At 45.6% G+C, this 26,543-nt stretch overlaps 1 protein-coding gene across 1 annotated transcript in view; it reads right to left on the reverse strand.

The window, feature by feature from the left end:
* ANK3 (ankyrin 3) overlaps positions 1-2,743 on the reverse strand; it is a 353,466-nt gene extending 350,723 nt beyond the window's left edge. Inside the window, 1 exon segment of the mRNA XM_060242643.1 lies at positions 2,263-2,743. Within this exon segment, the coding sequence (XP_060098626.1) occupies positions 2,263-2,376 (114 nt within the window). The 5' untranslated portion in view covers positions 2,377-2,743.
* Positions 2,744-26,543: the final 23,800 nt, after the last annotated feature.

Genomic DNA, 26,543 nt, shown 5'->3' on the forward strand with positions numbered 1-26,543 from the left:
TGGGGGTAAACGCTAATTAAAAAGGAAAGGAGACAGAACATGGATTCTCTACTGTACAAAGGAAGGTCAGAAGGGTGGTCTGTCTCCCTAAGCAACCCGCACCCACCCTGGATCTGCTGCGGCCCCAAAGTTAAACCTCATTCCCCGTATCATGTCTAAAGTTCCCCTCTGTCTCTTCATTTTTGAACAACCTCTACATGTCTTCAAGTTGAAAGTCCTCTATAATCGAAGCACAGGATCAAATTATTTATCTGGTACGAGTCTCATGCCTAGCCTCTGTTTTGCACAACTTCCCTTCCGTACCTACAATATTAAGGGATGAAAAAGAAAACCCATGCAATTTTTTTTATGATTGGCTTCCTATCCACGGCCCACCCCGGTTGCTAGGCGATCTCCCTTCCGCGGCATCGTGCGGTATAAACAATAAAGCTTTTCTGTCAACAAAGCAATTGTCCCACCTCGCTGAATCAAGAGGGCCCTTATTGGCACGGGTCTCCCTTGCCCCCCCTCCTCCCATATTCGGCTTATGAGGCAACACGAAGTAGCACAATGGCTCCGCATGCTTGCTATTGTTCAACTTGAGCCTACTTAAGGACACACACAGCCCATCCAAATTGTGAAAAGAAAGTTAATTGGGAGACTGCGTATTTTTTTAACCTCATTTTCCCAAACGCAAATCTGTCAGGAGATGGCCCTTATTTTGGGGAGTGGTGGGGAGAAGATCTGCATTCCTGAGAGTACTTGCAGAGGTGCTAATGGCCAGGGAAGCCCCCACCCGCCCACTAGCGACAATCCCACAATCCTGTTTATTGAGCATAAGATGAATCCAAGGGAAACAAATCATAAGGGATCTTCTCCCTCCTTGCTTTTGATGTGAGAGCCAGTGCTTAAGGCTGGGCTTTTGCTCCTATCAGTTCATCGATGCCTGCAGAAACAAGAGCAATCGTTGAAAAAGACACCCGTTCTCTTGTTTCTTTAAATGAAAAGAAAGGAAAGACCCTGCCGCTTACATGCTGCAGTACACACACTGACTGCAGCCATCTAAATCCACTGCCTTCTCATGGTCTCCCTGTAACAGAAGGCTTTTTAGCGCTTCTTCCCCCAACCCACCCCCCCTTTGTTATTCCAAACGCTCCATTTATAGTAGGAAAGGTGAAAAAAAAGAAAGCACAGAAAATGGGAAGATGCCAAAGATGCACATATCGGGGAGGGAGACTCTACAACATGCCCTTTAAAGAAAGGCACGCATCAATCCTCAGAGCCCATTAGGTTACGCACCCCTTAGGGAATATCACAAAGGGCCATGAAATCACAAGATAACCTCATTCCTGAGCTCTTCCCCCCCCCTCCCCCAAGAAAATGCACATCCATTAACAGCCAAGATGCTTCACCACAGGGCCTTTGCTCTTGTGCCTAAGGTGCCCTCTTAAAGGGCAAGCCCACAAATGTCTTAAACATTGAAGAGGATGCGATTATCCTCCACTATTATGTTCTATGGGTGTTGGGGGTGGGGGGAGCCACAGTCTAAATCCAGCAACAACCAGTGCAGGGAGCTGAATCTTCCAGGACTCTGCTTGCCATGAGTGTCTCCGCATCCAAGGTAATCGAGCACAGGGGAGGGAACACCAGACTCTGGTATCTCAAGCCCATCTCCTCAACTAACAAAAGAAAGTTGCTAACAGCAGCCGACAAGGGGACGATTTGCCAATAGGACAGGCACATCAATTAACAGGCAGGTGGAACGACATCGTGACTCCCTTTAAAATGAAAGTGTTATTTAAAAAACAGAAATGCAAGGCTCCCAGCACAAAGAACACAACTGTCTCTCTCATAAATTCGCAAAGTATACCCCCATACAAGATCGCCCCAGTTTGCAACTGAGAACGGTCCTTCTTCTTAACCTGCAAAAGGGACCATTTTCAAACTAGTTGCTCTTGCAATGAACCACACGGCTGCATCTCAAGACAATGCGAGAGAAAGAATCCCATCCCACCTGCTACCATCACTGCCAAAAAAAGTCCAGCATCTGACTTTTAAAAGCCCCCATTGCCTTATCCCACCGCCCCCCCCCCATGCCTCCAAGTCGCCTGCTTCACAAGGGCAGTTCAACAAGCCTGAACCACCATCACCCCGCGCCACCAAGTTGCACGCATCTCCCATCTCTGACATCTCTCCACTGCAGTGGCAGCTCGGTAAAACAAAGGAATCCATGTCAAGAATTTTTTTTTTTTTTTTTTTTTGCTAGGGCAAACGGAGGGGTACCTTTTTCTTTCGGTCCCTGGATCTCTTCCTGTGTTTCCTCTTTTTCTCGTTCTCTTCATCAGGGTTAAGCTCTAGATCTCTGTTTTTCTTCAGCTGAGATGCTGCATGAGCCATAATGCATTTAAGGACACCCCGGGCGACCAAAATCCTTCCCTGGCATTAAAGGAAAAAAAAAAGGTGCTTCCCTCAGGCACCTCTAAACCAGCCCCTGAGCAGCCAAGAAAAACAGTTTGGCTAGAGCCAGGCAGACATTCAGGATTCAAAGGTCTGGACGGAGCTGGCAGACGCTACCCGGATTCATGCTTGCAGATCTCTCCTCCTGGTACCTTTCTGCACCTGACCGTCCTCGACAAAGCGGTACAGCCATCCTAATGCATTTAGCGTAATGAGGAAGACAGCCAGGATGGAGAAAGCGGTATTATGGCCGTATCTCCCCCTTGCCACCAGCTGGAAGTGTCTAAGTGATTCCACGGAAAGGGGGGGGGGCTGTGCTGGAAACGACAGCTTCCTCTTCGGAAAGGCTCCGGAGCAATCGCTGCAGCCGCAATACTCACTCTCCTTCCCCCCCCCCTTTCTTAATAATCTTGCTATCTATTTTAGAAAGCCACCCCCCAAGGAGGAACGGTTGATGACTTACAGCCTCGCGCAGATTTTCAGGCTGAGCTACTTAACCTACAATGAAATGGAGCAGCTCCCACTTTAGAATTAACTGCTGATAGGGACCAAAAAAAAAAAATTATTATTTTCCATTTTACCATGGAGATCCTGACTGCATTATGTTGGGAAACAAAGCATGCATTGCTGGATCTCAACAGTGTGTCTTTTATGCTGAACGTTCAATCCTGCTGCAAGGATTACAGAAAGCTCTGTTGTCTTTTTAGTCTTTTTTTTTAAAACACACACTTATTACAACACATCTTTGGCTGGGGTGGGGGGGGGGGATGAGAAGGGGGAAGGAGAGACCTTCAAGCAAGCGCATGAGACAGAAATCCAATTCATAGGAAGACAGGCCTGGTACTTTTTCCTCTTATGTGATCAAAGGGGAAGGGGGGACCCCTTACACACACACACACACACACACACACACACACAGAGGACAACCAGAGATCTGTGTAACAAGCTGCATTTCCTTGCACTCAGCAATGCTGGTTTGGGAGCTTTTAAGCCATGGCTTTGCTTCAATCCCCTTGCTCTTTCTTGCCACCTGAGCCTTCCCCTGACCGCAGCTTTTGAATATTCATGATGGGAGGTAAAATAGCATCACTCTAAGAAGGCCCTGCAGGGGCATTTGCCACTCCTGGACTCAAGAGTGCATCTCTGTGTTTCTTTCTGCATACGCATATCCAAGGGGATCTAAAGTTACACCCAGATAGGCACGGGTATACATGAGGTTGTCATGTGCAGGCACCTACAGAGGGTGCCTTTAAAAAGAGAGACATCAGCGCAGGAAGGAACCTGCTTGCCGGGTCTTAGGAGGCTTTGAATTGCCAATGGTACTAAATAAGGTGGAGCTTTGTCCAAGGCATGTTGGAATCCCAGGCCAGGGAGAGAAAAAGACCTTAGATTTGCCTTTGAGTTCCTAAAGGTGCCGCCATTTGTCCTCAGTGTGCGACGGGCCCCCCCTCTACAGAGGTGAAGCCCAAGCGTCCTCCTTGACCCTCTCCCTGACGGAGATGATTATTGTTCCTATTTTCCTTCTTCTCTGCACATCGTGATTGGCAGAAGTAGCGTGCTGACCCACTTCTCATCCTTCCCCAGCAGCGCAATGCAGTCAAGCTGTGTGCTTCTCTCAACATCTGGCGTTGATTGATAGGCCTGAAGGCCAATGGTGGAAATCCATTCCTAGGCTGGTTTTGATTCCCTGGAAGCCTCCCAGTCACCTTCATAGAGAACTTTAAAAGGGCGTTACCAGCCTGTGTGGCTGTAATCACCTTCGCTCCCTTTTTCGGCCTGTCTTCCCTTGAAGACCAATGCATATAGCAACTTCTTCCAGCCAGAGATTCATTTTATCATAACCTTCCTTATACCAAGGGGCTCCAGGTGTGAGTTGCCTGGGTAACAAGCAGGGCTTTTTTTGTAGCAGGAATTCCTTTGCATATTAGGTCACACACCCCTTGGTGTAGCCAATCTTCCTGGAGCTTGTAGTAGGCCCTGTAAGAAAAGCCCTGTAAGCTCTAGAAGGATTGGCTACATCAGGGGGTGTGGCCTAATATGCAAAGGAGTTCCTGCTTAAAAAAAAGCCCTGGACAAGCAATGTTCCCTCTAAGCTACAGAAGTCTTGTGAGCAAAAATTCTACTTTGTGCACTACTGGCATTAAAGTTGTGAGCTACTGCATAAATTAGTTTGCTCTGGGGTCCTCCTTCCTGAGCTAAGACAAAAATGTGTGAACTGGAGGCTCTGTGAGCTAGCTCACACTAACTCAGCTTAGAGGGAACACTGGTAACAAGTAGGGTTGCCAGCTCTGGGTTGGGAAAGCCCTAGAGATTTGGGGGTGGAGCTTATGGAGGGTGGTGTTTGGGGAGGAGAGGAAGATCCGCGCCAGGGTTATGATTCCACCGAGACCACCCCCAAAGCTGCCATTTTCCTCTAGGGGAACCAATCTCTGGAGTCTGGAGATCAGTTGTAATTCTGGGAGATCACCAGGCCCCACCTGGAGGATGGCAACTCGCAAATGGAACTAATAACTTTGCCATGGCTGCAGAACCGGACCTACAAGTTTTTTTTTTTGGGGGGGGGGCAAAAATTAAAAAAACGATGCCTCCTTATGGGCCCATTCTATCTTATGGGCCCATAGAATAGAATGGACTCCATACACAATTTGGCACCTCCCCTCTGTCAGCGCCCGGGACAAGCACCCCCCTCTGCCCTCCCGGATCCGGCCCTGCATGGGTGCAGGGCTTTTTTTGAGCAGGAACACAGTTCTGGTTGGCTTGGCATCAGGGGGTGTGGCCTAATATGCCAATGAGCTCCTGCTGGGCTTTTTTCTACAAAAAAAGCCCTGCATGGGTGAAACATGATATGATGTAATGAGTGGAACCCAGCTGAGTTTACTGGTTTCTCAGACCCCACCTGACAGGACAGGATTCCGCTGGTCACTAACCCTGATGCAAGGAGGAAAGAGACAGGTAGGTGAGGGGAATGCATATCCAAGTGCCCAGCTTTTCAAAAGAAGTGCAGAAAGAACAAAAAGTGGGAATTGTAAGTAGGACATCCAATGCACAGCCAGCCAGCATGGCACTGTGGCTATAAAATGCCAGACTAGGGTCTAGGGTTATCAGGTTCCTAGTGAATGAGGTCAACTTACCAGGAGCGGAGAGGGAAGAAGCCAGAAATAAATATGACATGCCTGCCTCACCTGGAAGTGACGTAGTTGGGGACAACGCTTTGGCATGTGGGCAAAACCTCTATGGTAGAATTAGCTTCTACCATAGAGTTTTGCCCAAAAACCAGAGCACCCCACCCCTGACATCAGCAACATGACTACATCGCTTCTGGATGGTGCTGGCATGTTGTGTTCATTTCCAGCTTCTTGCACGTTTGAAGGTGTAATTCCAGCCCCCAGCCAGCCTCTGGCTGGTAGCAGAGAGGAAAACCTGAAATTGGGGAACTCCCACCCCTAGAAGGGTCTGGGAAACCCAGGTTCAAATCACCACTGCACCATGGAAGCTCACCGGGTGACTTTAAGGCCATCTCTCTCTTAGACTAACCTATTTTATCCACAGGGCTGTTCTGTGGATAAAACAGAGGAAGAGAAAATGAAGTAATCCTCTGAGCCCCCACTGAGAAGAAAAGCAGGGTATCAAAATATCAATCTGCCTAAGAAATAAGAGTTGACAGAGACAGCATGTCATTTTGTCCCGGTAGGAGCTGAGGAGCATTGAAGACCTGAAGAGATGTGAGAGGTCCAGCCCACAGGATGTCACATCATCCGGTTGTTGGCCACTTGCAGTACCCATAATCCCTTGGGTTTCTCAGAAGGCTCTCAAGCAAAGGGTATGTTTACAGATCCTCTGGGGAGTCACACTATTGCCACCCCTACTACTTTGTGTGCCGTTAAGTCATAGCTGTCTCATGACAACCCCAGCAAAGGGCTTTCAAGGTCAGTGAGGAGCAGAGACGGTTTGCCATCACCTTCCTCTGCACAGTTGGTTGTTTCCCATCCAAGTACAAACCCTGCCTAAACATTAAACAGAGGAAGTCAGCTGCCTCAGGTGATAAGAGGCTGGCAAAAGTGTCGGTTTAATTTTTAGGATGTGTATGTCACTGGTGAATTACCAAGATCAAGATAATTCATGCCATGGTATTCCCCACTACTGCATACGGGAGTGAAAGTTAGCCAATCAAGAAAGTTGTCAGGAAGACAGGTCAAGATGGGTAGCCATGTTAGTCTGCCTGTAGCAATAGAAAAGAGCAAGAGACCAGTAGAACCCTAAAGACTAACAAAATTTGTGGCAAAATATGAGCTTTTGTGAGTCACGATTTATCTGAAGTTCACAATTTAGGGCTTTTTGTAGAAAAAGAAAGCCCTAATAATAATAATAATAATAATAAATTTTATTTATACCCCGCCCAGAAATATATTCTGTCAAGAAAGCCATGGCCCTCCACCAGCAAGACTTAAGCAAGGTTGTTATCAATATGAAATTCTGGAGGTTATTAATTCATAAGGTGGAAGCAACTTGATGGCACTTAACATACGCACACACTCGGCTTACCCAAAAGGAGTTTATGCAACTTTTTTGCTTTCTATTTTCAGCCCCAAAATGGCTTGGGTCAGTCACTGACAGAGGCACACAAAATACCGCTAACAGCTGCAGCACAACTGCTTATCAGATATACTCCTCCACTATCCCTTTTAAAAAATGCTGCCCTCTATACGTTTTCATGCATTTCAGCCTACGGAGAGCTCAATGGGAGCTGTCTGTTTGTAATCTTTTGCAAATTAAAGCCAGAATGAGTTTAAAAGACAGAAAGGTTTTGCCAGATATGGAAAGAGTAGTATCAGTGTGCTGCTTGTTGACCTCATCACGAGTTGTCTGAATGATAAACAAAAAGCAATGATTGAATAGCCAGGGCCAATCCCGCTTTTGCCCTGCCTAAACATGGGGGATTCCGTCTTCTTCCTAAGCCTGTTAAGAGCTGCAAATACCTTCTAATAATTAAGTAAATCTCCCCAGAGCATTTGGATTTTCATTACGTTTGTTACATTCACTTCTAGTGCTACGAAGACCCTGGCTTTTTTTTTTTTTTTTAAATGTGCAACCCAACTTAAAATGTGCAGCTCTGAAGATAGGGTTACCAGGTTCCCCCAGCAAAGGACAGGGGTTGGGTTGCCAGACACAGGTTGGGAAAGGCCTGGAGGTTTGGGGGTGGAGCCTGGGGAGGACGGGGACCTCAGTGGGGTGCAATGCCACAAATTCCACCCTCCAAAGCATCCATTTTCCCAAGGGGAACTGATCTCTGTAGTCTGGGGATAAGCCGTGATGAAGAGAAGAGAATTGGATTTATATCCTGCCCTTCACTTGGAGTCTCAGAGCAGCTTACAATCTTCCTTTCCCCATCACAGACGCTCTGTGAGGGAGGTGGGGCTGAGAAAGCTCTCTGAGAACTGCTATTGAGCAGAACAGCTCTGAGAGAGTTGTGACTGACCCAAGGTCACTCCAGCAGGTGCAAGTGGAAGAGTGGGGATTTAAACCCGGTTCTCCCAGATAAGAGTCCACACATTTAACCTCTACAGGGAATCCCTGAGTCCCACATGGAGGCTGGCATCCCTAGGATGAGTGGGGAGTGCTGTTTTAAAAGAATGCTGGTACTGTTAAAAAATGCAAGTCATATAAAAGCTACTTTTTATGTTAGCTGATGAAAAAAGTGACTGACAACCTTGGGAAAAGTCAAATTTTGGGTGGCCAAACTGCAGCTCGGGAGCCACATGTGGCTCTTTCACACATATTGTATGGCTCTCAAAGCCCCATCGCCCTGTCAGCTGACTTGGAAAAGGCATCTTTCTCTTTATATCACTTCTCTAAGCCAAGCCAGCCGATGGCTTGGAGAATGCTTCACTAGAACTCCAGTGGTGGTTAAATGTTCCTGTTTCTCCTCCCAGGGCCAGGGTGGAATTGTAGCAGGAGCTCCTTTGCATATTAGGCCACACCTCGCTGATATAGCCAATCCTTCAAGAGCTTACAAAAAAGAGCCTTGTAAGCTCTTGGAGGATTGGCTACATCAGGGGTGTGAGGCTTAATATGCAAAGGAGCTCCTGCTACAATTCCACCCCTGCCCGGGGCCAAAGATCTCTTCCTGCAGGCTCCATGGCTACTCTCTGAAAAGGGTCCACCCTGGCCTCATTTTGGACAGGAGCTCACAGGAACAGAGCTCTGGAACCTCTATATTTTATTGTGCTCTTTCTTTCTTACCCCCCCCCCCTCAAAAAAAACCCGCTTCTGGGCTTCATCGTTCAAACCTCCTGTGAGAATTTTGTTGAACTCTTAAGATTTGACAAACTTTCTAATATTTCCCCCCACAAACAAACGGGAAAATAACCAAAACATATCAAGCAGACAGCTGGAAATCTTCATCATGGCACTGTGGCCACATAGAATCATAGAGTTGGAAGGGACCCCCAGGGTCATCTAGTCCAACCCCCCGACCAATGCAGGAAACTCCCCCTAAATTCACAGGATCTTCATTGCTGTCAGATGATCATCTAGCCTCTGCTTAAAAAACTCCAAGGAAGGAGAGCCCACCACCTCCTGAGGAAGCCTGTTCCACTGAGGAATCGCTAGGAGAAAGTACTTTTAAGAGTACGATGGGAGTAAGATTTTATTATGACAATTATAATTCAAGAAGCATTTTAAGGTAGATGCTGAGCTAATATAATTTAGTCCAGCTTTCGGTGATGTCAGGGGTGAGTGGCATATGCAAATAGGTTATGCAAATGAATTGGGCTACTGTGTTCCAGCACCTCTTTTTCTACAAAATGACCCCTGGATCCACCTCTGTTTCAAAAGCAAAGGAAATCATTCTAGAACAGGAGGACCCATTTCCTAACAAGTCTTGTGAAACTGTCCATGTCATTATAAAGGGCGGCGTTGCACATATAATGAACATGCACAGGTATACTGTGGTGGTGCATGCTATTGTCCACTTGTTACAAGTACATGCCACAGCGCAATTTCAAACGCTCCTTTTAAAAAAAATTCCTGATGAAGACCAAGCCTGTTCTGCCAAGTTGGATACTCTTCAAGCTTTTGAGAGAGAAGAAAGTATCTTTTCAATTGGAGATTAATCAACTAACTGGAGTGAGTTCAAAAACCAAAGAAGAGCAATGTTTTGAATAGACATGCTCCACTGTTAAGACACGTGGACCAAAATAAGCATACATCAAGAAGGTAAACAGGAACCATGCAATGTGTCTCTTGTAACATGCTAAAAGGAAGAAAGAGAATTAGGGGGGCGGGGATTACATTCAGAGCAGAATTAATTTACGTTAATTGGGGGTGGGGCTGACATAGCAGTTAGAGTGTTGGACTAGAACGGGGTGGCCAAACTGTGGCTCGGGAGTCACATGTGGCTCTTTCACACATATTGTGTGTCTCTCAAAGCCCCACCGCCCTGTCAGCTGACTTGGCAAAGGCATCTCTCTCTTTACATCACTTGTCCAAGCCAAGTCAGCCAGCGGCTTGGAGAATGCATTTAAAGTTGTTTTCTTTCCACCTCTCCCTCTGTCCTCCTCTATCTATTTTCCTTCCTTCCTTCCTTCCTTCCTTCCTTCCTTCCTTCCTTCCTTCCTTCCTTCCTTCCTTCCTTCCTTCCTTCCTTCCTTCCTTCCTTCCTTCCTGCCCTCAAACATCTGATGTTTATTCTATATGGCTCTTATATTAAGCAAGTTTGCCCAAATCGAATCCTCACTTCTGCCATGGAAGCTTGCTGGGTGACCTTGGACCAGTCAATCACTCTCAGACCAACCTACCTCACAGGGTTGATGTGAAGATAAAATGGAAGAGAGGAGAACAACATAAGATGCTTTGGGTCCCATTAGGAAGAAAGACAAGTAAACACCATAAAAGTCTGGGAGGGGGATTTGTGTCAGGGAGTTCCACCATTAACAAACTGAAAATAAGGGACATATAAATTGTTATAACCAGGGCTTTTTTTGAACAGGAACGCACAGGAACACAGTTTCGGCTGGCTTGACATCAGGGGTGTGTGGCCTAATATGCAAATGGATTCCTGCTGGTTTTTCCCTACAAAAAGCCCTGTGTGAAACAATGTTGACATCAGGGAGTGTGGCCTAATATGCAAATGAGTTCCTGCTGGACTTTTCCTACAAAATATTGTAACAAGATGCATAATATATTGACAACAATATAACACAGTCATTATTGGAAAGAATTCTGAAAAAGTTTTGAGCATAAAAAGAGACGGAGGTGCGGATGCTAGAAAACAGCAAGTCACTCAGACTACAGAAACAGAAATCTGAAGTACCTCCACGACAGTGAATTTACTCTTTATACCAGAGAGTGGAGCCTTACAGGGCCTTATTGACGACCAGCAGGAGTGGAATTCTATCAGCAGCTCCTTTGCATATTAGGCCACACACCCCTGATGTAGCCAATCCTCCAAGAGCTTACAAGGCTCTTTCTTGTAAACTCTTGAAGGATTGGGTCCATCAGGGGTGTGTGGCCTAATATGCAAAGGAGCTGCTGCTAGAATTCAACCCCTGACAACCAGCAGGAGCACAACAAAGCTATAGGGATCTATGTCAGGCACCCCTGGCACAGTACATTCAGTCCTGGCTAACCCTGGAGGGAAAGTAGCAGAGGAGGAACAAGTATGAAGTTTGGTGGTGGTGGTGGTGTGTGTGTGTGTGTTTTGCTTCGAAAAGCACTGAAAAATACAAACCCTGCTATGAAATATCTTGACTTTGTAGAAGGAGGAGACTAGGCATTGTTTCTCAGAGGTTGCCATGGCATGGGGGGCAGCTAACATGAGAACGGAGAGTGCTTCTGTTTGCACACCATGTGTTCCTCGAATTCTGCCAGCACTGCTGCAGATGCAGCCTGAAACGTCGCAATTCAGTTTTGTAGCCAAAATGTTTACATTATCCAGGCTTTGTTTGCAAATGGAAAACGGTAATGAAGGGAGAAAGTGGCGAATCAGGACATCCTGTTCCCTTTGAGGGCCATTTCACACATGACGTGGCGGCAAACCCAGGGCAAAGGGGAGCCGCAGACTACCAATGCTGACTCCGGAGCCCCCAGCAAGTGTGCCGACACGATATAGGGATTTGTAGACGTCTTTGTTACACTCACAATTAAGCTGTCTAGGATGTCCACCTAAAATGTCAGGAGTACCCCTAAAAATATAATGCATGACGCTGCAGTCCTCAAAATAATAACAAAAAAAAATATTTAGGTCGACCCCTCCTCTTCAGAGAAGCTACCTGAAGCAGCTTCTGAGCAAATAATGATAAAAAACATAAAACATCATAAAAGGTTAAACTATTATAAAACACTGAGCAGCCTAAAATGATTATCATGGAAAATAGTTCTCGGAATAGAAGCTGTCTATAAAACTATGTGAAATTAACAGTGTCTTAATCTCAAAGAAGTGCTTTGGCCTGGCACCTAAAGATGATAGGGGAGGTGTCAGGGAAACCTCAAGGGGGGTGCATTCCACAGTAGTCTGGCCAGGTTTCCCACTTTGGTAGAAGGCCTCTTCCTCACAACCCAATGCCCCACTGCTGATGGCTAGGGGAGGGGGGGTGGCATCAGTGATGCTCTAGTGCCATAGAGTTTTGAGTGAATGCTAGAGCATCCCCCAATACACTGATATCACTTTTGATTTGTGCTGGAAGCGACACTGCAGCACCAAGGACAGCAGAACTAGTTGCTCCCTGCCTCCCAGACCTCTGAATCTTGGGCTGGCAACCCTATTCCACAGGTGAGGGGCCATCACCGAGAAAGCCCTGCCTCTGGTTGTCACTCACCTCACCTCTGAAGGTGGAGGCGTAGAGAGCAGAGTCTGGATACCTGAGAACTATATGCATGGGGAAAATGAAAAAGGGACAGGAGTTAACTTCATGCCCTACTAAGTGAGTTACCAGAGGTATCTGGCTTGGTGCTGTTGGGAATCAAATGCCAAATCAGGTGGACGTCTGGACTGATTCAGCAGGGATGACTGGCCATACCATAGTTACAGCAGTACAAAATTATTTGCGGTTCAGCTCGACCGATCTTGTGTCCACGTTCCTGACACTTATTTAGCAACACGAGCAATTTGTTATTCCTAAGCAATAAACATAAAGCAGTAACATTGTACAAGAAGCTTATTATCTGTAATGGTATCGGTAAGTTAATCCACCCAAAGCAAATGTATCCGGGCATGATGCAGAAACCAGGGATGGCAGCCAAAAAATTCAAAACAAGCATAGCAAATTCCCCATCCATTGAGACGGTGCTAAAGCACCAGACAATGGAAGCGTACAAAATTTTTCTGATATAGGTACAGGCAATGAATTGAATCCCAGGGCTATAAATCCGGTGCATAGTTGCACACCGCTCTAGCCACAGCTCTTCCTACAAGCTTTAGTCATGGCTCAAGGCTGGTTAATCCTGCTACACAAGGCAACAGTCCACTCCTAAAGTAACTCCACAGCAAGGCTCTCAAATTTAGGAATATCTCATTAAATGAAGCCGGGCTAACAAATTGCATAGGACACACAGAGAGCAAGAATAACCAGGTCTACTCAGAAGTCAGGGTTGCCAGGCTGAGCCTAGCAACCAGCAGGAGGGTTGGGGGGAGGGGAATGGGGGAAGGTGCAACATCAGCTAAGTTGTGATGTCACTTCCTGGGGAAACCCAGAAGTGGCACAGGGTAGCTCTAAGAATTGGTGGAAACTCTGTAGCAAAAATGAAACATATTGCCGTGGCAAGCTAAATAATAATTTGTGGGCAAAGCGGACTGATGCATAATTTAAAAAAATGAGTATTAGAAGCTGGGGAACTCCACAGTACAAATCTGTTTTTAATTAATTCTGTAGCATCTTTCTATTGCATGCGTACTCCAGGCCTTTCTTGACACAAGCAAGGAGGTGAGCAGTTACATAAGCTTCAGTCGGCCATTTTGAATACAGTTGATCGTTTTCATTGATCAAATACTCCAAATAAAAACACACACATACCCGGGCTGTTCTTGGTTGAATAAATCCTGGCTGGCAGGCCTCATTTTTGGCAGGAGCTTACAGCAGCAGAGCTCCAGAACCTCTAAATTTTTGTACTCTTTCTTAAACCTCCCCACAAAAAAAACTCGCTCCATTGTTCAAACCCCCTGTGTGAATTTTGCTGAACTCTTTAAGATCTGACAAACTTTCTAATATTTTTCCCCACCAGAAATGGGAAAATAACCAAAACATATCAAGCAGACAGATGGAAATCTTCATCGTGCCACTGTGGCCAAATAGGAGAAATTAATTTTAAAAGTGTGTAAGATTTTAGAATGACAATTCTAATTCAAGAAGCACTTTAAGGTAGATGCTGAGCTGGTATAATTTAGTACACCTTCCGGTGTCGTCAGAGGTGTGTGGCATATGCAAATGAGTTATGCCAAGGAGTTGTGCTAATGAACTCTGGCACCTCTTTCTCTACGAAATGATGCTGCTGGCATATGGTATGAGTTTTAGTCAAATGATTACGGTATATCTGCATAATCAAAATATCTTAATGAGTTAATCTGATTAATCAACAACATCGCTCCCTGAATGCGTATATCAATTCACACACGTATACATACGGACCTTGACTATAACCTCGGTTTATTTTAGCTACTGCTATAGATAAAGAAGTCTACATAAAAGCATCCATTAATCAAGGATTGCTTAAGAGCCCCATAAAAGTCCTTCCGAGGAAACGCTGACAACCACAAGTCACAGAACACAACAGAGAGAGCGGGAGAGTAATTTCATTCATCCTGCCCTCCCATGATGCTCTGCAACAAAAGACCAGTTGGTACGACTCATAAAAACTCACAATAGGTTACATCAAGCCCTTAGTGCTCAGTGGGTGACTTATGACTCATATTGCTGCATCCACTCACAGCAGGTCATATAATTTTTTTTTAAATGCTCACAAAGGAGAGGAGAGAAAAGGACATATCATGGCTCTAATTACAAGGGAAGGGGGAGTGAGGTATCAGCTGCCCCACCTCTTGAGATACGCCCTTCTAGCTATTTTTTTATAAGGCTCTGGGGGTCAGACCATCCCACCACAAACTTCACCATGATTCAAGACAACCCCCCCGCAATAGTCTCCCTGCCTGGATCTCTCCAGGATGTTTATTTGCAGCTTTTGGCCTGGCCTGGCTGAGGGGAGCATTCTGACCTATGCCTCTGAATGACCTTGTTTACTCTCTCCACATGCAACCATGTCATGACCACTGTTCCTTCTAAGCTGAGTTAGTGTGAGCTAGCTCACAGTTTTTTGGGCTCCAATTCACACATTTTTGTCTCAGCTCAGGAAATATGGCCCAGAGCAAACTAATTTATGCAGTAGCTCACAACTTTAATGGCAGTAGCTCACAAAGTAGAATTTTTGCTCACAAGACTCCATGGCTTAGAGCAGGGGTGGGGAACGTCTGGCCCGAAACCATTTATGGCCCTCGAGATCACTTGGTCTGCCCCTCAGGGATTGCTGGCCCCTTTCTTCCCCCCATTTATTTATTTCCCTTTCTTCCCCCATTTCTTTATTTTCCATTATTATCCCTTACCCCTCCATTTAATTTCCCTTTCTTCCCCCCCCCCCATTCCTTTCTTTCCATTTGTTCCCCTTTCTCCTCCCTCCCTCCTTCTCTCCCTTTCTCTCAGCTTTTTCTACAAAAAAAGCCTTGGGCCTAAGCATTTGCCTAGGGCGGCGGGCTGCATGTGTGCGTGTGCATGCCAAATTAGGCTCTCCCCACATGACTTCAAATAGAAAGTTGGCCTGAATTCTCCCTCAGTGGAGCACTGTTTTTTTAAGTTGATAATTTTGTATGGCCCACAAATGATGTCATAAATATCCAAACGGCCCTTGGCAAAAGAAAAGGTTCCCCACCCCTGGCTTAGAGGGAGTATTTGTCATAAACCCACACAGCCTGGCTGACTTCCCCCCTCCTCCCTCTGTGTAATCGTTGGTTCAGAAGCTCCTTCCTGTCAGCCTCTTACAAACACCCCCCCCCTGAAAATAAAGTAGGAGTCTAGTAGCACATTTAAGACCAACAGAGTTTTATTCAGAATGTAAGCTTTCTTATGCGTGCATACTTCATCAGACAAAGGAATGAGGTAGAGTGAGCAGAGCTACATATAGCTGGTGGGCAGTGGTTAAGAATCCCAAGTGGTACAAGGTTAGAATCCAATGGCAAAATAGTTAAATTAGCAAACTGAAAGAACATTTGGTCTGGATAGCATTTGTGTGGGAAACCAATAAAACAGTAACATGTCAGAATGGGAGAATGATGGTGAGAGTGTCACAAGGCAATAAATGGAGTCTGTTAATTGACTACCCCGGGGCCAAAAGAAATTAAACTCCAGAACACCCGCACACGGGCCTTTTCTTCCGCAGCCCCACACCTTTGGAATCGGCTCCCAGAGGAGGTGCGGGCCCTGCGGAATCTCGATCAGGAACATCCGCCATCAATACCAACTGACAGATAGCGTCAAAGATAATACCACGGTTAGACTTAATTCAATGTAATTAGATTAATAATGTTTTTTAATTAATGTATTAATTGGTTTTAAGGCCAATTTAATGTATACTAATGTAATGTTTCATTAATGTACTGTTATTTTTATGTTGATGTTAGCTGCCCTGAGCCCGCTTCGGTGGGGGAGGGTGGGATACAAATAAAATTTTACTTTACTTTTACTTTACTTACTTAATTGTTCTATTGCTTGCAAGTCTGTGTTAAACTGAGAACCTAGTCTTTCTTTCTGTGGTTCTTCATGCTATTTGGATTGGACTCCCTCCTCCCCCACCCTCCAGTATTCCAATGAAAGAAAGACTAGGTTCTGTTTATTTGGGCTGGAGGTCTTCCTGGCACAAGCTGCCCCAAAAGAATGGCTGAGGCCAAGATAGACAGAATGGGGGAAGGAAGTGGTAAACAAATCCCTGACAATTCTTTTCCAACAGTCACGGGGCGGCAGGAGCAGAGCTTCCAACCCAGAGTGTGAGGAGAACATATTCATGTTGCTCTGTCAGAGTGAAGAGACAGAAGGTACCTCCTAGCAAGAGCTGAGCTAGCACTCATAACAGCCTTGCTTGTATTCACTGTGTGTGTGTGTATATGTGTGTTCTGCCTGGTCAGGAGCTTCTTAAATGTGTTCTGTACCTTGAAGAGACTGGCATATACATAAAGCTAGAGATTTCCTCCTAGTAAGGACTACTCATAGAAGATATGGGATTAAGAACTCCATGGTGCAGCTGCACCTGAAAAAAATCTACCTCTTTCCTCACAGCTGATATTCTCAGGCTCCTCTTATCTCCAGCCTGAGTTTTCCTCTCAGGCATGGTTATCATATTTTGAAAAGCAGAAAAGAGGACATATTTCCCAACTGATTACTTCAAACAAGTGAGCACTATTACAAATCTTATTTTAAATTCCTCTACTATTTAAGCTGTGATAACTGCTACTAACTAGGAATACTCCTAACCTTCCAACACCAAAACAGTACATTTTCATCAGTTCTTTAAAAAGAGCCCAAAAGAGGACACACACATGCATGCACACGCACACACACACAAAAGAGTACAAGATGCCTGGGAACCCTATTTCAGGTTGAAATTACATACAATTTTTCAATTTTGATTTTATGAGATTGAGGAGATGAGATTGGGTTTATATCCCACCCTTCGCCAGTCAAAGAAAGCAACTTACAAATCTCCTTTCCCTTCCCCTCTCCACAACAGACACCCTGTGGGGAGAGAGCTCTGACAGAAATTGCTCTTGAGCAGAACAGCCTTGAGAGAACCTGTGGCTGACCCAAGGCTCAATCAGCAGGTGTATGTGGAGGAGTGGGGAATCAAATCAGGTTCTCCCAGGTAAGAATCTGCACTGTCAAGCATACATTCTATTCTCAGTAAAAAGCTGTATTGTTTATTATCTCCCTGTACTGTTGCATATCAAAGCTATGTAAACCATTCTCTAGTTAGCACCTACTGTAACAAATGTAGAAATGCCAGCTTTGAAGATAGTGCCTCCCTGGGAAGATTCCCAGGTTCGAGTTTGAGACCCAGGATGTTCCTAACTACAAAAGATAGCAGGACCTGTGAATGTAGCTTTTCACATGCATATGCGAGAATTCCTTACGTTCCTTAGTATTTCTTTGATGTATTCCTTAAAGCTAGCTCCCATGTATCAAACTGTATCACTTTCAATATGGTCCTACCATGAGCACAATGGATTTACAATAAAACAATACTTTGTTTCAAAATCATTGGCTGGTTCTTCTGAAATCTGTATGCTTGTCATGCACACTTAACCACTACACCAAACTGGCTTATACATGAAACTGAGGGGAATGTCAGCTTAAAACCTAAGACTGCATTTTCCCCTTACCTTAGGGTTCCCAGCCTCCCCCTGGGGGGAAAATTTCCCTGGTTTTGGGGGCCCCAACCCGCTGGCACAGAGCTGGCTGGCAAAGGAATCCCCATCCCCAAAGAGCTCCATCTATGCCTGGCGTACCCAGCATGATGATGTCACTTCCCGCCATGCGCACTTTGTGTACCCAATATCTATCCCCCATTGCCAGCCAGGAAGGACCTGGCATTCCTACTTACATTGTGGTCCTGAGCCAAAGTGTGTCCCTGTGGAGTTTTAAATGGCTGTTTCCCACAGTTGTCCAGAGACCACAGGCCTCATCCTTCAGAGAGCTCTACTTGCATCTAAGCATCTTCCTATTCACACTCCCTGACTTAGAGATCAGTATTTAGCAGGTCTAACTCAGAATCCTGCTGACGGTTTTTTCAGTGGGGCTTCAGAGAGAAATCCACTCCCTCACTTGCAGTAACTAGGCGTGGCATTGCTGAGAATGGTGCCCAGAGGCCCACACGCTTTGTAGATTTACTTCCTTCACAGAAATAAATCCGCTTTTCATTTGCCTCATCACTTAACAGTTTCCTAATATTGTAGATTTGGGGAAGGCAATGGCAAACCATCCCGTGAAAAGTCTGCCATGAAAACGTTGTGGAAACAATGCCACCCCAGAGTCGGAAACGACTGGTGCTTGCACAGGGGACTACCTTTACCTTTAATATTGTAGATTATCTTTTTAAAAATAGAGGCTGTATTGTTTATACTCTTTGTATATATTCAGTAACTTTCAGCATGAGATTTCCGCTGTTCCTCTGCTGACTGAAATTCTGATCACCTTCCACATAACTGGTTTCAACTAATGTTACTCTGATGGCATCCTAGACTGGAGTAGTACTGAGTTACATGTGTTTGTGGTACAAAAACATGCAATTATAATTCAAAGATACCTAAGAAAATGCCCCTTAAAAGGTACTGACTTTCCTCTCCTTCCAGCTACTGAGAGGAAGGATTCTCCTATCAGGAATGGCATGATGGTACTTTTACAGAAAATTAATTAATCTGAAAGATTTATATCCTGTCTAGCAACCCAAGGCATCTGATGTGGCCAACATACAATAGGGTTACCATGTCCTACCTGGCTTGGGGCAGAGGATGATCCTCGCATACATGAAGTGCGTGCAGTGCGATGACGTCACCCAGAAGTAATGTCACCATGTCGGGCACATTGTGCGGGGGTGCTCTAGCAATTTGGGTAAAAACTCTATGGCACTATAGAGTGTTTTTATCCAAATTGCTACAGCGTCCCCCCGGGTGACGTACCCAGCATGATGACATCACTTCCGGGTGCCATTGTTGTGAATGACATTGCTCTTGGAGGCAGGGATCACCTGGGGGCCAGCTCTGTTTCAGCAGGTTGAGGGGCCCAAAAAAGGAGGAAACCCCACCCCTAACATACAAGCAACAGTAATGTAAAGGGAATCCTAACATACAAGGAACAGTAATGTAAAGAAATCATCCAAGATCAGGCAGCCATTATAAGACAAGCAACACAAATTCACACCACAAAATGCAGCATACAAAAATAACCACCTACAGAAGAGGGGAATGAAGGACGACAAGCTGAAAACCTGCAAACACAAGGCAGTTTTTAGTTTATAACTAAAACTTGAATGGCTGGGGAGCAGGTGGATGGTTCTCATGAAGGCATCCTTCACTCGAAGTGCCTCTATGGTGAAGGCCTTGCCTTAGTGAAGGATTGTGAAAATAGCAATGTTACAAGTAGCAAGTTCATTCAGGAGGTTGGGGAATATGAAAAAGATTAGGGTAGATTTGTTGCGGACCAAGATGACCTTTAGACCCCTTATCCAAGACTCCTGAAGAAGTGATAAACAAATTAATCTATGCAAGCACTGCCAGAGAGGTTTTCATACTTGTTTTCCTACCAATGAAGGGATGCATGCAAATGGATATTGTGAGCTCCTTCAATTGTGTCTCTGCCTCATTAAATTTTTAGCACGTCAAAGATATGTGATTTGTGGCCAATTTGAGAAGAGTAGTTAGTTTATGTCAGACCTCCATTAAAGAGTGCGCATTATCATTTCGTCACCGAAGAGATCTTGCAACGAAGAGATCTGTACTAACTTTCGATGATCATAAACATTTTAAATAATCAATGCTTCTCAAAGTACTATAAATGATTATGCACCACATCCAGTAATGAAAGAGGATGAGACATTTGGTCAGAATTCCTACATGGTACATCCCCGAATATAGATTCCCATGCCTTTACTCAGGGGTGGAATTTTAGCAGGAGCTCCTTTGCATGTTAAGCCCTGAGGTAGCCAATGTTCCAAGAGCTTACAGGTTCTTTTTCGTAGGTTCTTGGAGGATTGGCTACATCAGGGGGTGTGGCCTAATATGCAAAGGAGCTCCTGCTAGAATTCCACCCCGCCTTTACTCCTTCCAAAATAGAGTTGCTAGACCCTACCTGTCAGCCAATAGTGGGATCCTGGGTCCTCTCTGGGTGTGTATCCCATGTGCACAAAGTACGTGAAGTGTGATTACATCACCCAGAAGGGACAGTATCCCACTGCTGAATGCTCTAGTTTTGGGGCAGAACTCCTACGGTTTGTAGCCGAGATTTGCCAAAAAGCTAGAGCATTGTTGTGCGATATTGGTGATGTGATGGAACCATTTCTGGTTGACATCATCACACCCAGGAGCCATTTTGTAGAGAAAGAGGTGCTGGAGCTCATTAGCACAACTCATTTGCATGTGGAACACCCCCCTGACATCCCTGGAAGGCGGACTCAACTAGATCAGCTCAGCATCTACCTTAAAAAGCTTCTGGAATTAGAACTGCCATAATAAAACCTTACTCCCATCACACTTTTTAAAATCCCTTTCTCCTATGTGGCCACAGTGGCACGATGCAGATCTCCATCTGTCTGCTTGATATATTTTGGTTATCTTCCCCATTTTTTGTGGGGGGAAAATGTTAGAAAGTGTGTCAAATCTTAAGAGTTCAGCAAAATTCTCACAGGGGGTTTGAACAACAGAGCCCAGAAGGAAGTATTTTTTTTGGGGGGGGGGGCTTAAGTAAGAAAGAGCACAATAAAATTTAGAGGTTCGGGAGCTCCACTCCTGTGAGCTCCCGCCCAGAATGAGGCCTGATCATGCCACCTTTTGGGCCAGTTGGAGGAGGTGGGATTTTCCCTGCCTTGTGGGACCTGGGGACCCCCCAGGAATCACAGCTCATCTCCAGAGTAGAGATCAGTTCCCAAGGGAAAAAAAGACTGCTATGGTGTGTGGACTCTATGGACTCTATGTACCCCACTGAGGTCCCTCTCCCCAGCCTCCATCCCCAAATCTCCAGGAAACTTCCACCCTGCAAATAGAAACCCTAACCCCACCAGCAGCAAGAGAGGATCTAGCAACTCTAGCCTTCTTCACAACAGCCTTCTGAGGGAGGATAGGCACACAGACAGCAACAGGCCCACTGTGCAGCCTAAAACAGGGTTATGCCTGTTTTAGCAGGAGCTCCTTTGCATATTAGCAGGAGCTCCTTTGCATATTAGGCCACACACCCCTGATGTAGCCAATGCTCCAAAAGCTTACAAAAAAGAGCCTTGAAAGTTCTTGGAGGATTGGCAACATCAGGGGTGTGTGGCTTAGTATGCAAAAGAGCTCCTGCTAAAATTCCACCTCTGGTTATGCCCGTCTAAACTTTACAGTGTTGAGAACTCAAGAGAAAGTGAAAGTCAGTGTATTGCTTGAGACACTGAAAACGGAATTGGATAGAGTATGCAAAAAGCACCCTGCGTAGTAGAACAATCCTTCATTGTCCAAGCAATGGAAAAGATGAGCTCATAGGTCTTTTCCATCAAAGGCTTGCCATCGCATTCTCGTTCCTTTTTTGCGAGGACAACTGTATACAGTATTTTTTTCTATTTCTACAGAATTCTTTTACGCACAATTCTATTATTCTACCTCCCGTTTAAAATGAGACACCATTGCATCTTGCATGACAAGAATTTGATTCAAATATGTAGGAATACTCCAGTGATCCTGAAAGTTTCCTCTAACACGCAATACTTTTGGATATACATTTGAAGACAGCAATCCAGCATATGTGGTCTTACTTCTTGATTACTGTCTTCCCAACCGGAGTCATAAACAGCAAACCCGCATCCTAAAAACCAAGAGCCCAAAAGTTATCACGTAACTTGACGGGGTTTCGCCCCACACCCCGAAGATTATTTATCTTTATCTCTGAGTAACCAAGATGATAGATGCTCTGCTTTTGAGCTGTGGTGCTGGAGAAGACTCTTGAGAGTCCCTTGGACTGCAAGAAGATCAAATCAGTCAGGGAAATCAACCCTGACTGTTCCCTGGAAGGTCAGATGCTGAAGCTGAAGCTGAAATACTTTGGCCACCAAATGAGAAGGGAGCACTCACTGGAGAAGACCCTGATGCTGGGAAAGACAGAAGGCAAAAGAAGAAGGGGACGGCAAAAGATGAGATGGCTGGACTGCATTACTGATGCAACTAACATGAATTTGAGCAAACTTCAGAGGATGGTGGAAGACAGGAGGGCCTGGCATGACTTGGTCCATGGGGTCGCAAAGAGTCGGACTCAACTGTGCGACTGAACAACAAAAACCAAGATGATTTAGCTTTTGAAGAGGCAAAGTCCTGACTGGAGGGATCAATTCAGCTCTTTAGAACTGAAAATTTGGGGCAGTAAAAAAAAAAAAAGATGTGATACACAGAATCCATTCTGTTGTTGCCACGAACCAATTTGTATCTGTGACTGAACATTCAGTTGCAATTATGAGGAACTGTGGCACAAGCCACAGAATTCAAACTCACAGGAAACTCAACCATTCCTATTCACTGTGGTTGTGTAGTTAAAATTGAAAATATGAGTGCCAACTTGCTGAAATCTCGGAAGCCCCAGAGAGGGTTCAAGTTTTCCAGGGGTCAAAAGTGGAGCTTTCAGTGCTCTGCATATAAATCAATCTCCCATCTCAATAATGAGCAGAATTACAGAAAAAAGAAAAAAAGAAATATTGTAAACAAATCTCACTGGCAGAACTTACATGGATTGCAAAAAGCAGCATGTTGCTGATGCTACAGAAACATTGAGACGATGTTCTTCTAACTATTCATACTTAATCTGAGTGGCTGTGCTGTTTCAACAGTCGCAGCACAGTTTTTTTGTGATGCACAGTTTTTAATATTAGTAATCTGATTAAAACTTTCACATTCTAATGTCATTTTTTTTTTTTGCAGCTGACAGTGATAACCCTATACATACTTTTTCAACCTTTTAAGTCTGTTCTGGGTTGGATACCCCCCCTCCTCTGCAAACCCCGCCCTCTTCAGGCACCACCTCCCAAATCTACAGGGATTTCCCAACCTGGAGCTGACAACCCTATGTACTTAAAAAGCAAAAAGGTAGTCCCCCTGTGCAAGCGCCAGTCATTTCCGACTCTGGGGTGACGTCAGTCACATCACGACATTTTCACAGCAGACTTTTTACAGGGTGGTTTGCCATTGCCTTCCCCAGTCATCTACACTTTCCCCCCAGCAAGCTGGGGACTCATTTTACTGACCTTGGAAGGATAGAAGGCTGAGTCAACCTTGAGCCGGCTACCTGAACCCAGCTTCCACCGGGATCCAACTCAGGTTGTGAGCAGAGAGCTCGGACTGCAGTACAGCAGGTTTACCACTCTGGCCACGGGGCTGTACTTGATATACTGCAAATTTCAGTATGCACTGACCACTTTTGCAGTGCGGGGGGATATCTGTGTTTGTCATCTGTGTCAGCAGCCTTGCATCTGGCTAGTTACTGAGAAATCCCCAAGTTCACAGACAGCCATTACATTTGAATGGGCAAATGCTGGATTTCCTGCAGAGTGGATTTCTGAATCAGTATTGAACCATGTTTGAATTCTACTTCTCAAGGAAAATGCAAATCACAAATTGTGGGCTTGCACATAATGGCTTTGAAGATGATGACGAAGATATTGGATTTATATCCCGCCCTCCACTCTGAATCTCAGAGCGGCTCTCAATCTCCTTTATCTTCCTCCCCCACAACAAACACCCTGTGAGGTGGGTGGAGCTGAAAGGGCTCTCACAGCAGCTACCCTTTCAAGGACAGCCGCTGCAAGAGCCACAGCTGATCTCTGCCAGCTGGAGATCAGTTGTAGAAGCAGGAGATCTCCAGGTCCCACCTGGAGGCTGGCAACCCTACTTGGCCTGCACCATTGCTGGTTTGGATTTGGCCAACAATGGAGCAACAATGAAGATTTGTTATAACGACCTGCAACACACCCAGCACAATAACGTTACTTCCGGGTGATGTCACTGCGCCAGTGCTCTTTGGGTGTGGGGCTCCCCCACCAACCATTCCGTGGTGGCAGGTTGGAGGTTCCAAAATCAGGGGAAACTCCACCCCCCGTGGGAGGCTGAGAACCTTACTGGAAGCAGATGTATTATCGGTACCATCGATACTGGGTTACTGCCAGCACCAGTCGTTTTCGACTCTGGGGTGACGCTGCTTTCACGTTTCACAACGGCAGACTTTTTACGGGGTGGTTTGCCATTGCCTTCCTCAGTCATCTACACTTTCCCCCCAGCAAGCTGGGTACTCCTTTTACCGACCTGTGCTATTGAAACTGAAATTCTTTATTATGTTCTAATTGGTTGGTATTATGTTGTGTATATATTGTTGTCACCTGCCTTTAGCCTGCCTGCAGAAACCAGATACTCCTCCTCCTACTACTACTACTACTAATAATAATATTAGGAGGAGGAGGAATATCTGATGTCTGCAAGCAGGCTAAAGGCAGGTGACAACTATACACAACATAATAATAATTCCCCTCCCTGCTGCATGGTCCTGACCAGAAATGACCCCCCTCAGGGGTCATTTCATAGAAAAAGAGTTGCCAGAGGTCATTAGCACAACTCATTTGCATATGCCACATAACCCTGACATCACTAGAAGATGTATTCAACTATATCAGCTCAGCATCTACCTTAAAATGCTTCTTGAATTAGAATTGTCATAAGAAAACCTTACTCCCATCATGCTTTTTTAAATTCCTTTCTCCTATGTGGCCACAGTGGCATGAGAAAGTTTTCCATCCGTCTGCTTGATATGTTTTGGTCATTTCCCCGTTTTTCGTGGGGGAAAATATTAGAATGTTTGTCAAATCTTAGAGTTCAGCAAAATTCCCACAGGGGGGGTTGAACAATGGAGCCCCAAAGCAAGTATTGGGGGCGGGGGGAGAAGCACAATAAAATGTAGAGGTTCTGGAGCTCCGCTCCTGTGGGCTCCTGCCCAAACGAAGGCCTGTGTGCACTGCTTCTTGCCATACCAGAGGGGGCATACAGGTTGCCTGGCTACTGAAAGATTGCCAGCTCTGGAAGAAATAAGATAAAGAGGGAAATGATCTGGATGAGAATGGCCTTGTTTTACATTCCCTCTCTCTTCCTGAGAGTACTGCCTGGATCCATTGCAACCCAGATGCTGGCATGCTGTGCAATTCTTGAAAGGCGCTGCTTCTGCTGGCTGGCAAGCTAGCCTAAGTTGGGGCGGGGGGGGGGGGTGGTGCGGGGAAGAGAGCTGGCTGTTCTGGAGATTCTTCAAATCAGGAGAGGAGCATTTCTGGCAAGGTGCTGGACTGCAATCAGCCGTCAGCCAGCATGTGTAGAGCAGGGATATCTGCAAATTTACACTGAAACCATACGCTCTTCAGAATGTGCCGTCGAGCACTCAAAGGGAAGCAGGTTGTGCATCATTTAAAGTCACCCCTTAAATAGCCTGGGGTGGGGGGAAGCACAGAAATAATTCCAAAGGAGGTTGATTATTTTCACCCCTGGGTAGGCACAGGTGTGTATTTCAAAGGCCACCTTGTTTTTGGATCTGGAATAGCTCCTAGGGTAGAGGTGTCAAACATGAAGCCCGAGGGCTCTTATCAGTCCCCCTGCCCTAGGTGGCTATTCCAGATCCAAAAACAAGGTGGCCTTTGAAATACACACCTGTACATCCAGGGATGGAATTCTAGCAGGAGCTCCTTTGCATATTAGGCCACACACCCCTGATGTAGCCAATCCTCTAAGAGCTTACAGTAGACATTGTAATAAGAGCCCTGTTAAGCTCTTGGAGGACTGACTACATCAGGGGTGTGTGGCCTAATATGCAAAGGAACTCCTGCTAGAATTCCACCCCTGTGTACATCATTTCCCAATCTGTACATCATTTCCCATTCTGACCTGTAAGACAGAAATGCAGTGGGTGCAAGCAGTGGCACGGAGAGCCCATGCATGCCCTGAGGTGTAGCTAGAGTTCCCAATACTGCTTAGGCAACTGCTAGAGTTGCCAGGTCCTACCTTCTCACCTGGCAGGGGGTATTTGTAGGGGGCATCGCTGGAGGGGAAGGGGACATTGTATAGCAATACTTTGCTTTGAGGGCAAAACTCTATGGTAAAATTGCCCTCAAACCATACAGTTTTGCCCAAAAGCCAGAGTGACCCCAATGTGATAACATCAATTCCACATGATGTCATTGTGTCAGGGACATCCTGTGTGAAAGGGCTTTCAGGAGACCAACTGGCTAGCGGCAGAAAAGAGTGCTGAAAAGTGAAGGATTCCCCGCCCAGATCTGCAGACTGAGAACCCTAGCAACTGCCAGGAAATTTGGGG

This window comes from Heteronotia binoei, chromosome 6 (assembly GCF_032191835.1).
Source record: "Heteronotia binoei isolate CCM8104 ecotype False Entrance Well chromosome 6, APGP_CSIRO_Hbin_v1, whole genome shotgun sequence".
In the NCBI taxonomy this organism is placed as follows: domain Eukaryota; kingdom Metazoa; phylum Chordata; class Lepidosauria; order Squamata; family Gekkonidae; genus Heteronotia; species Heteronotia binoei.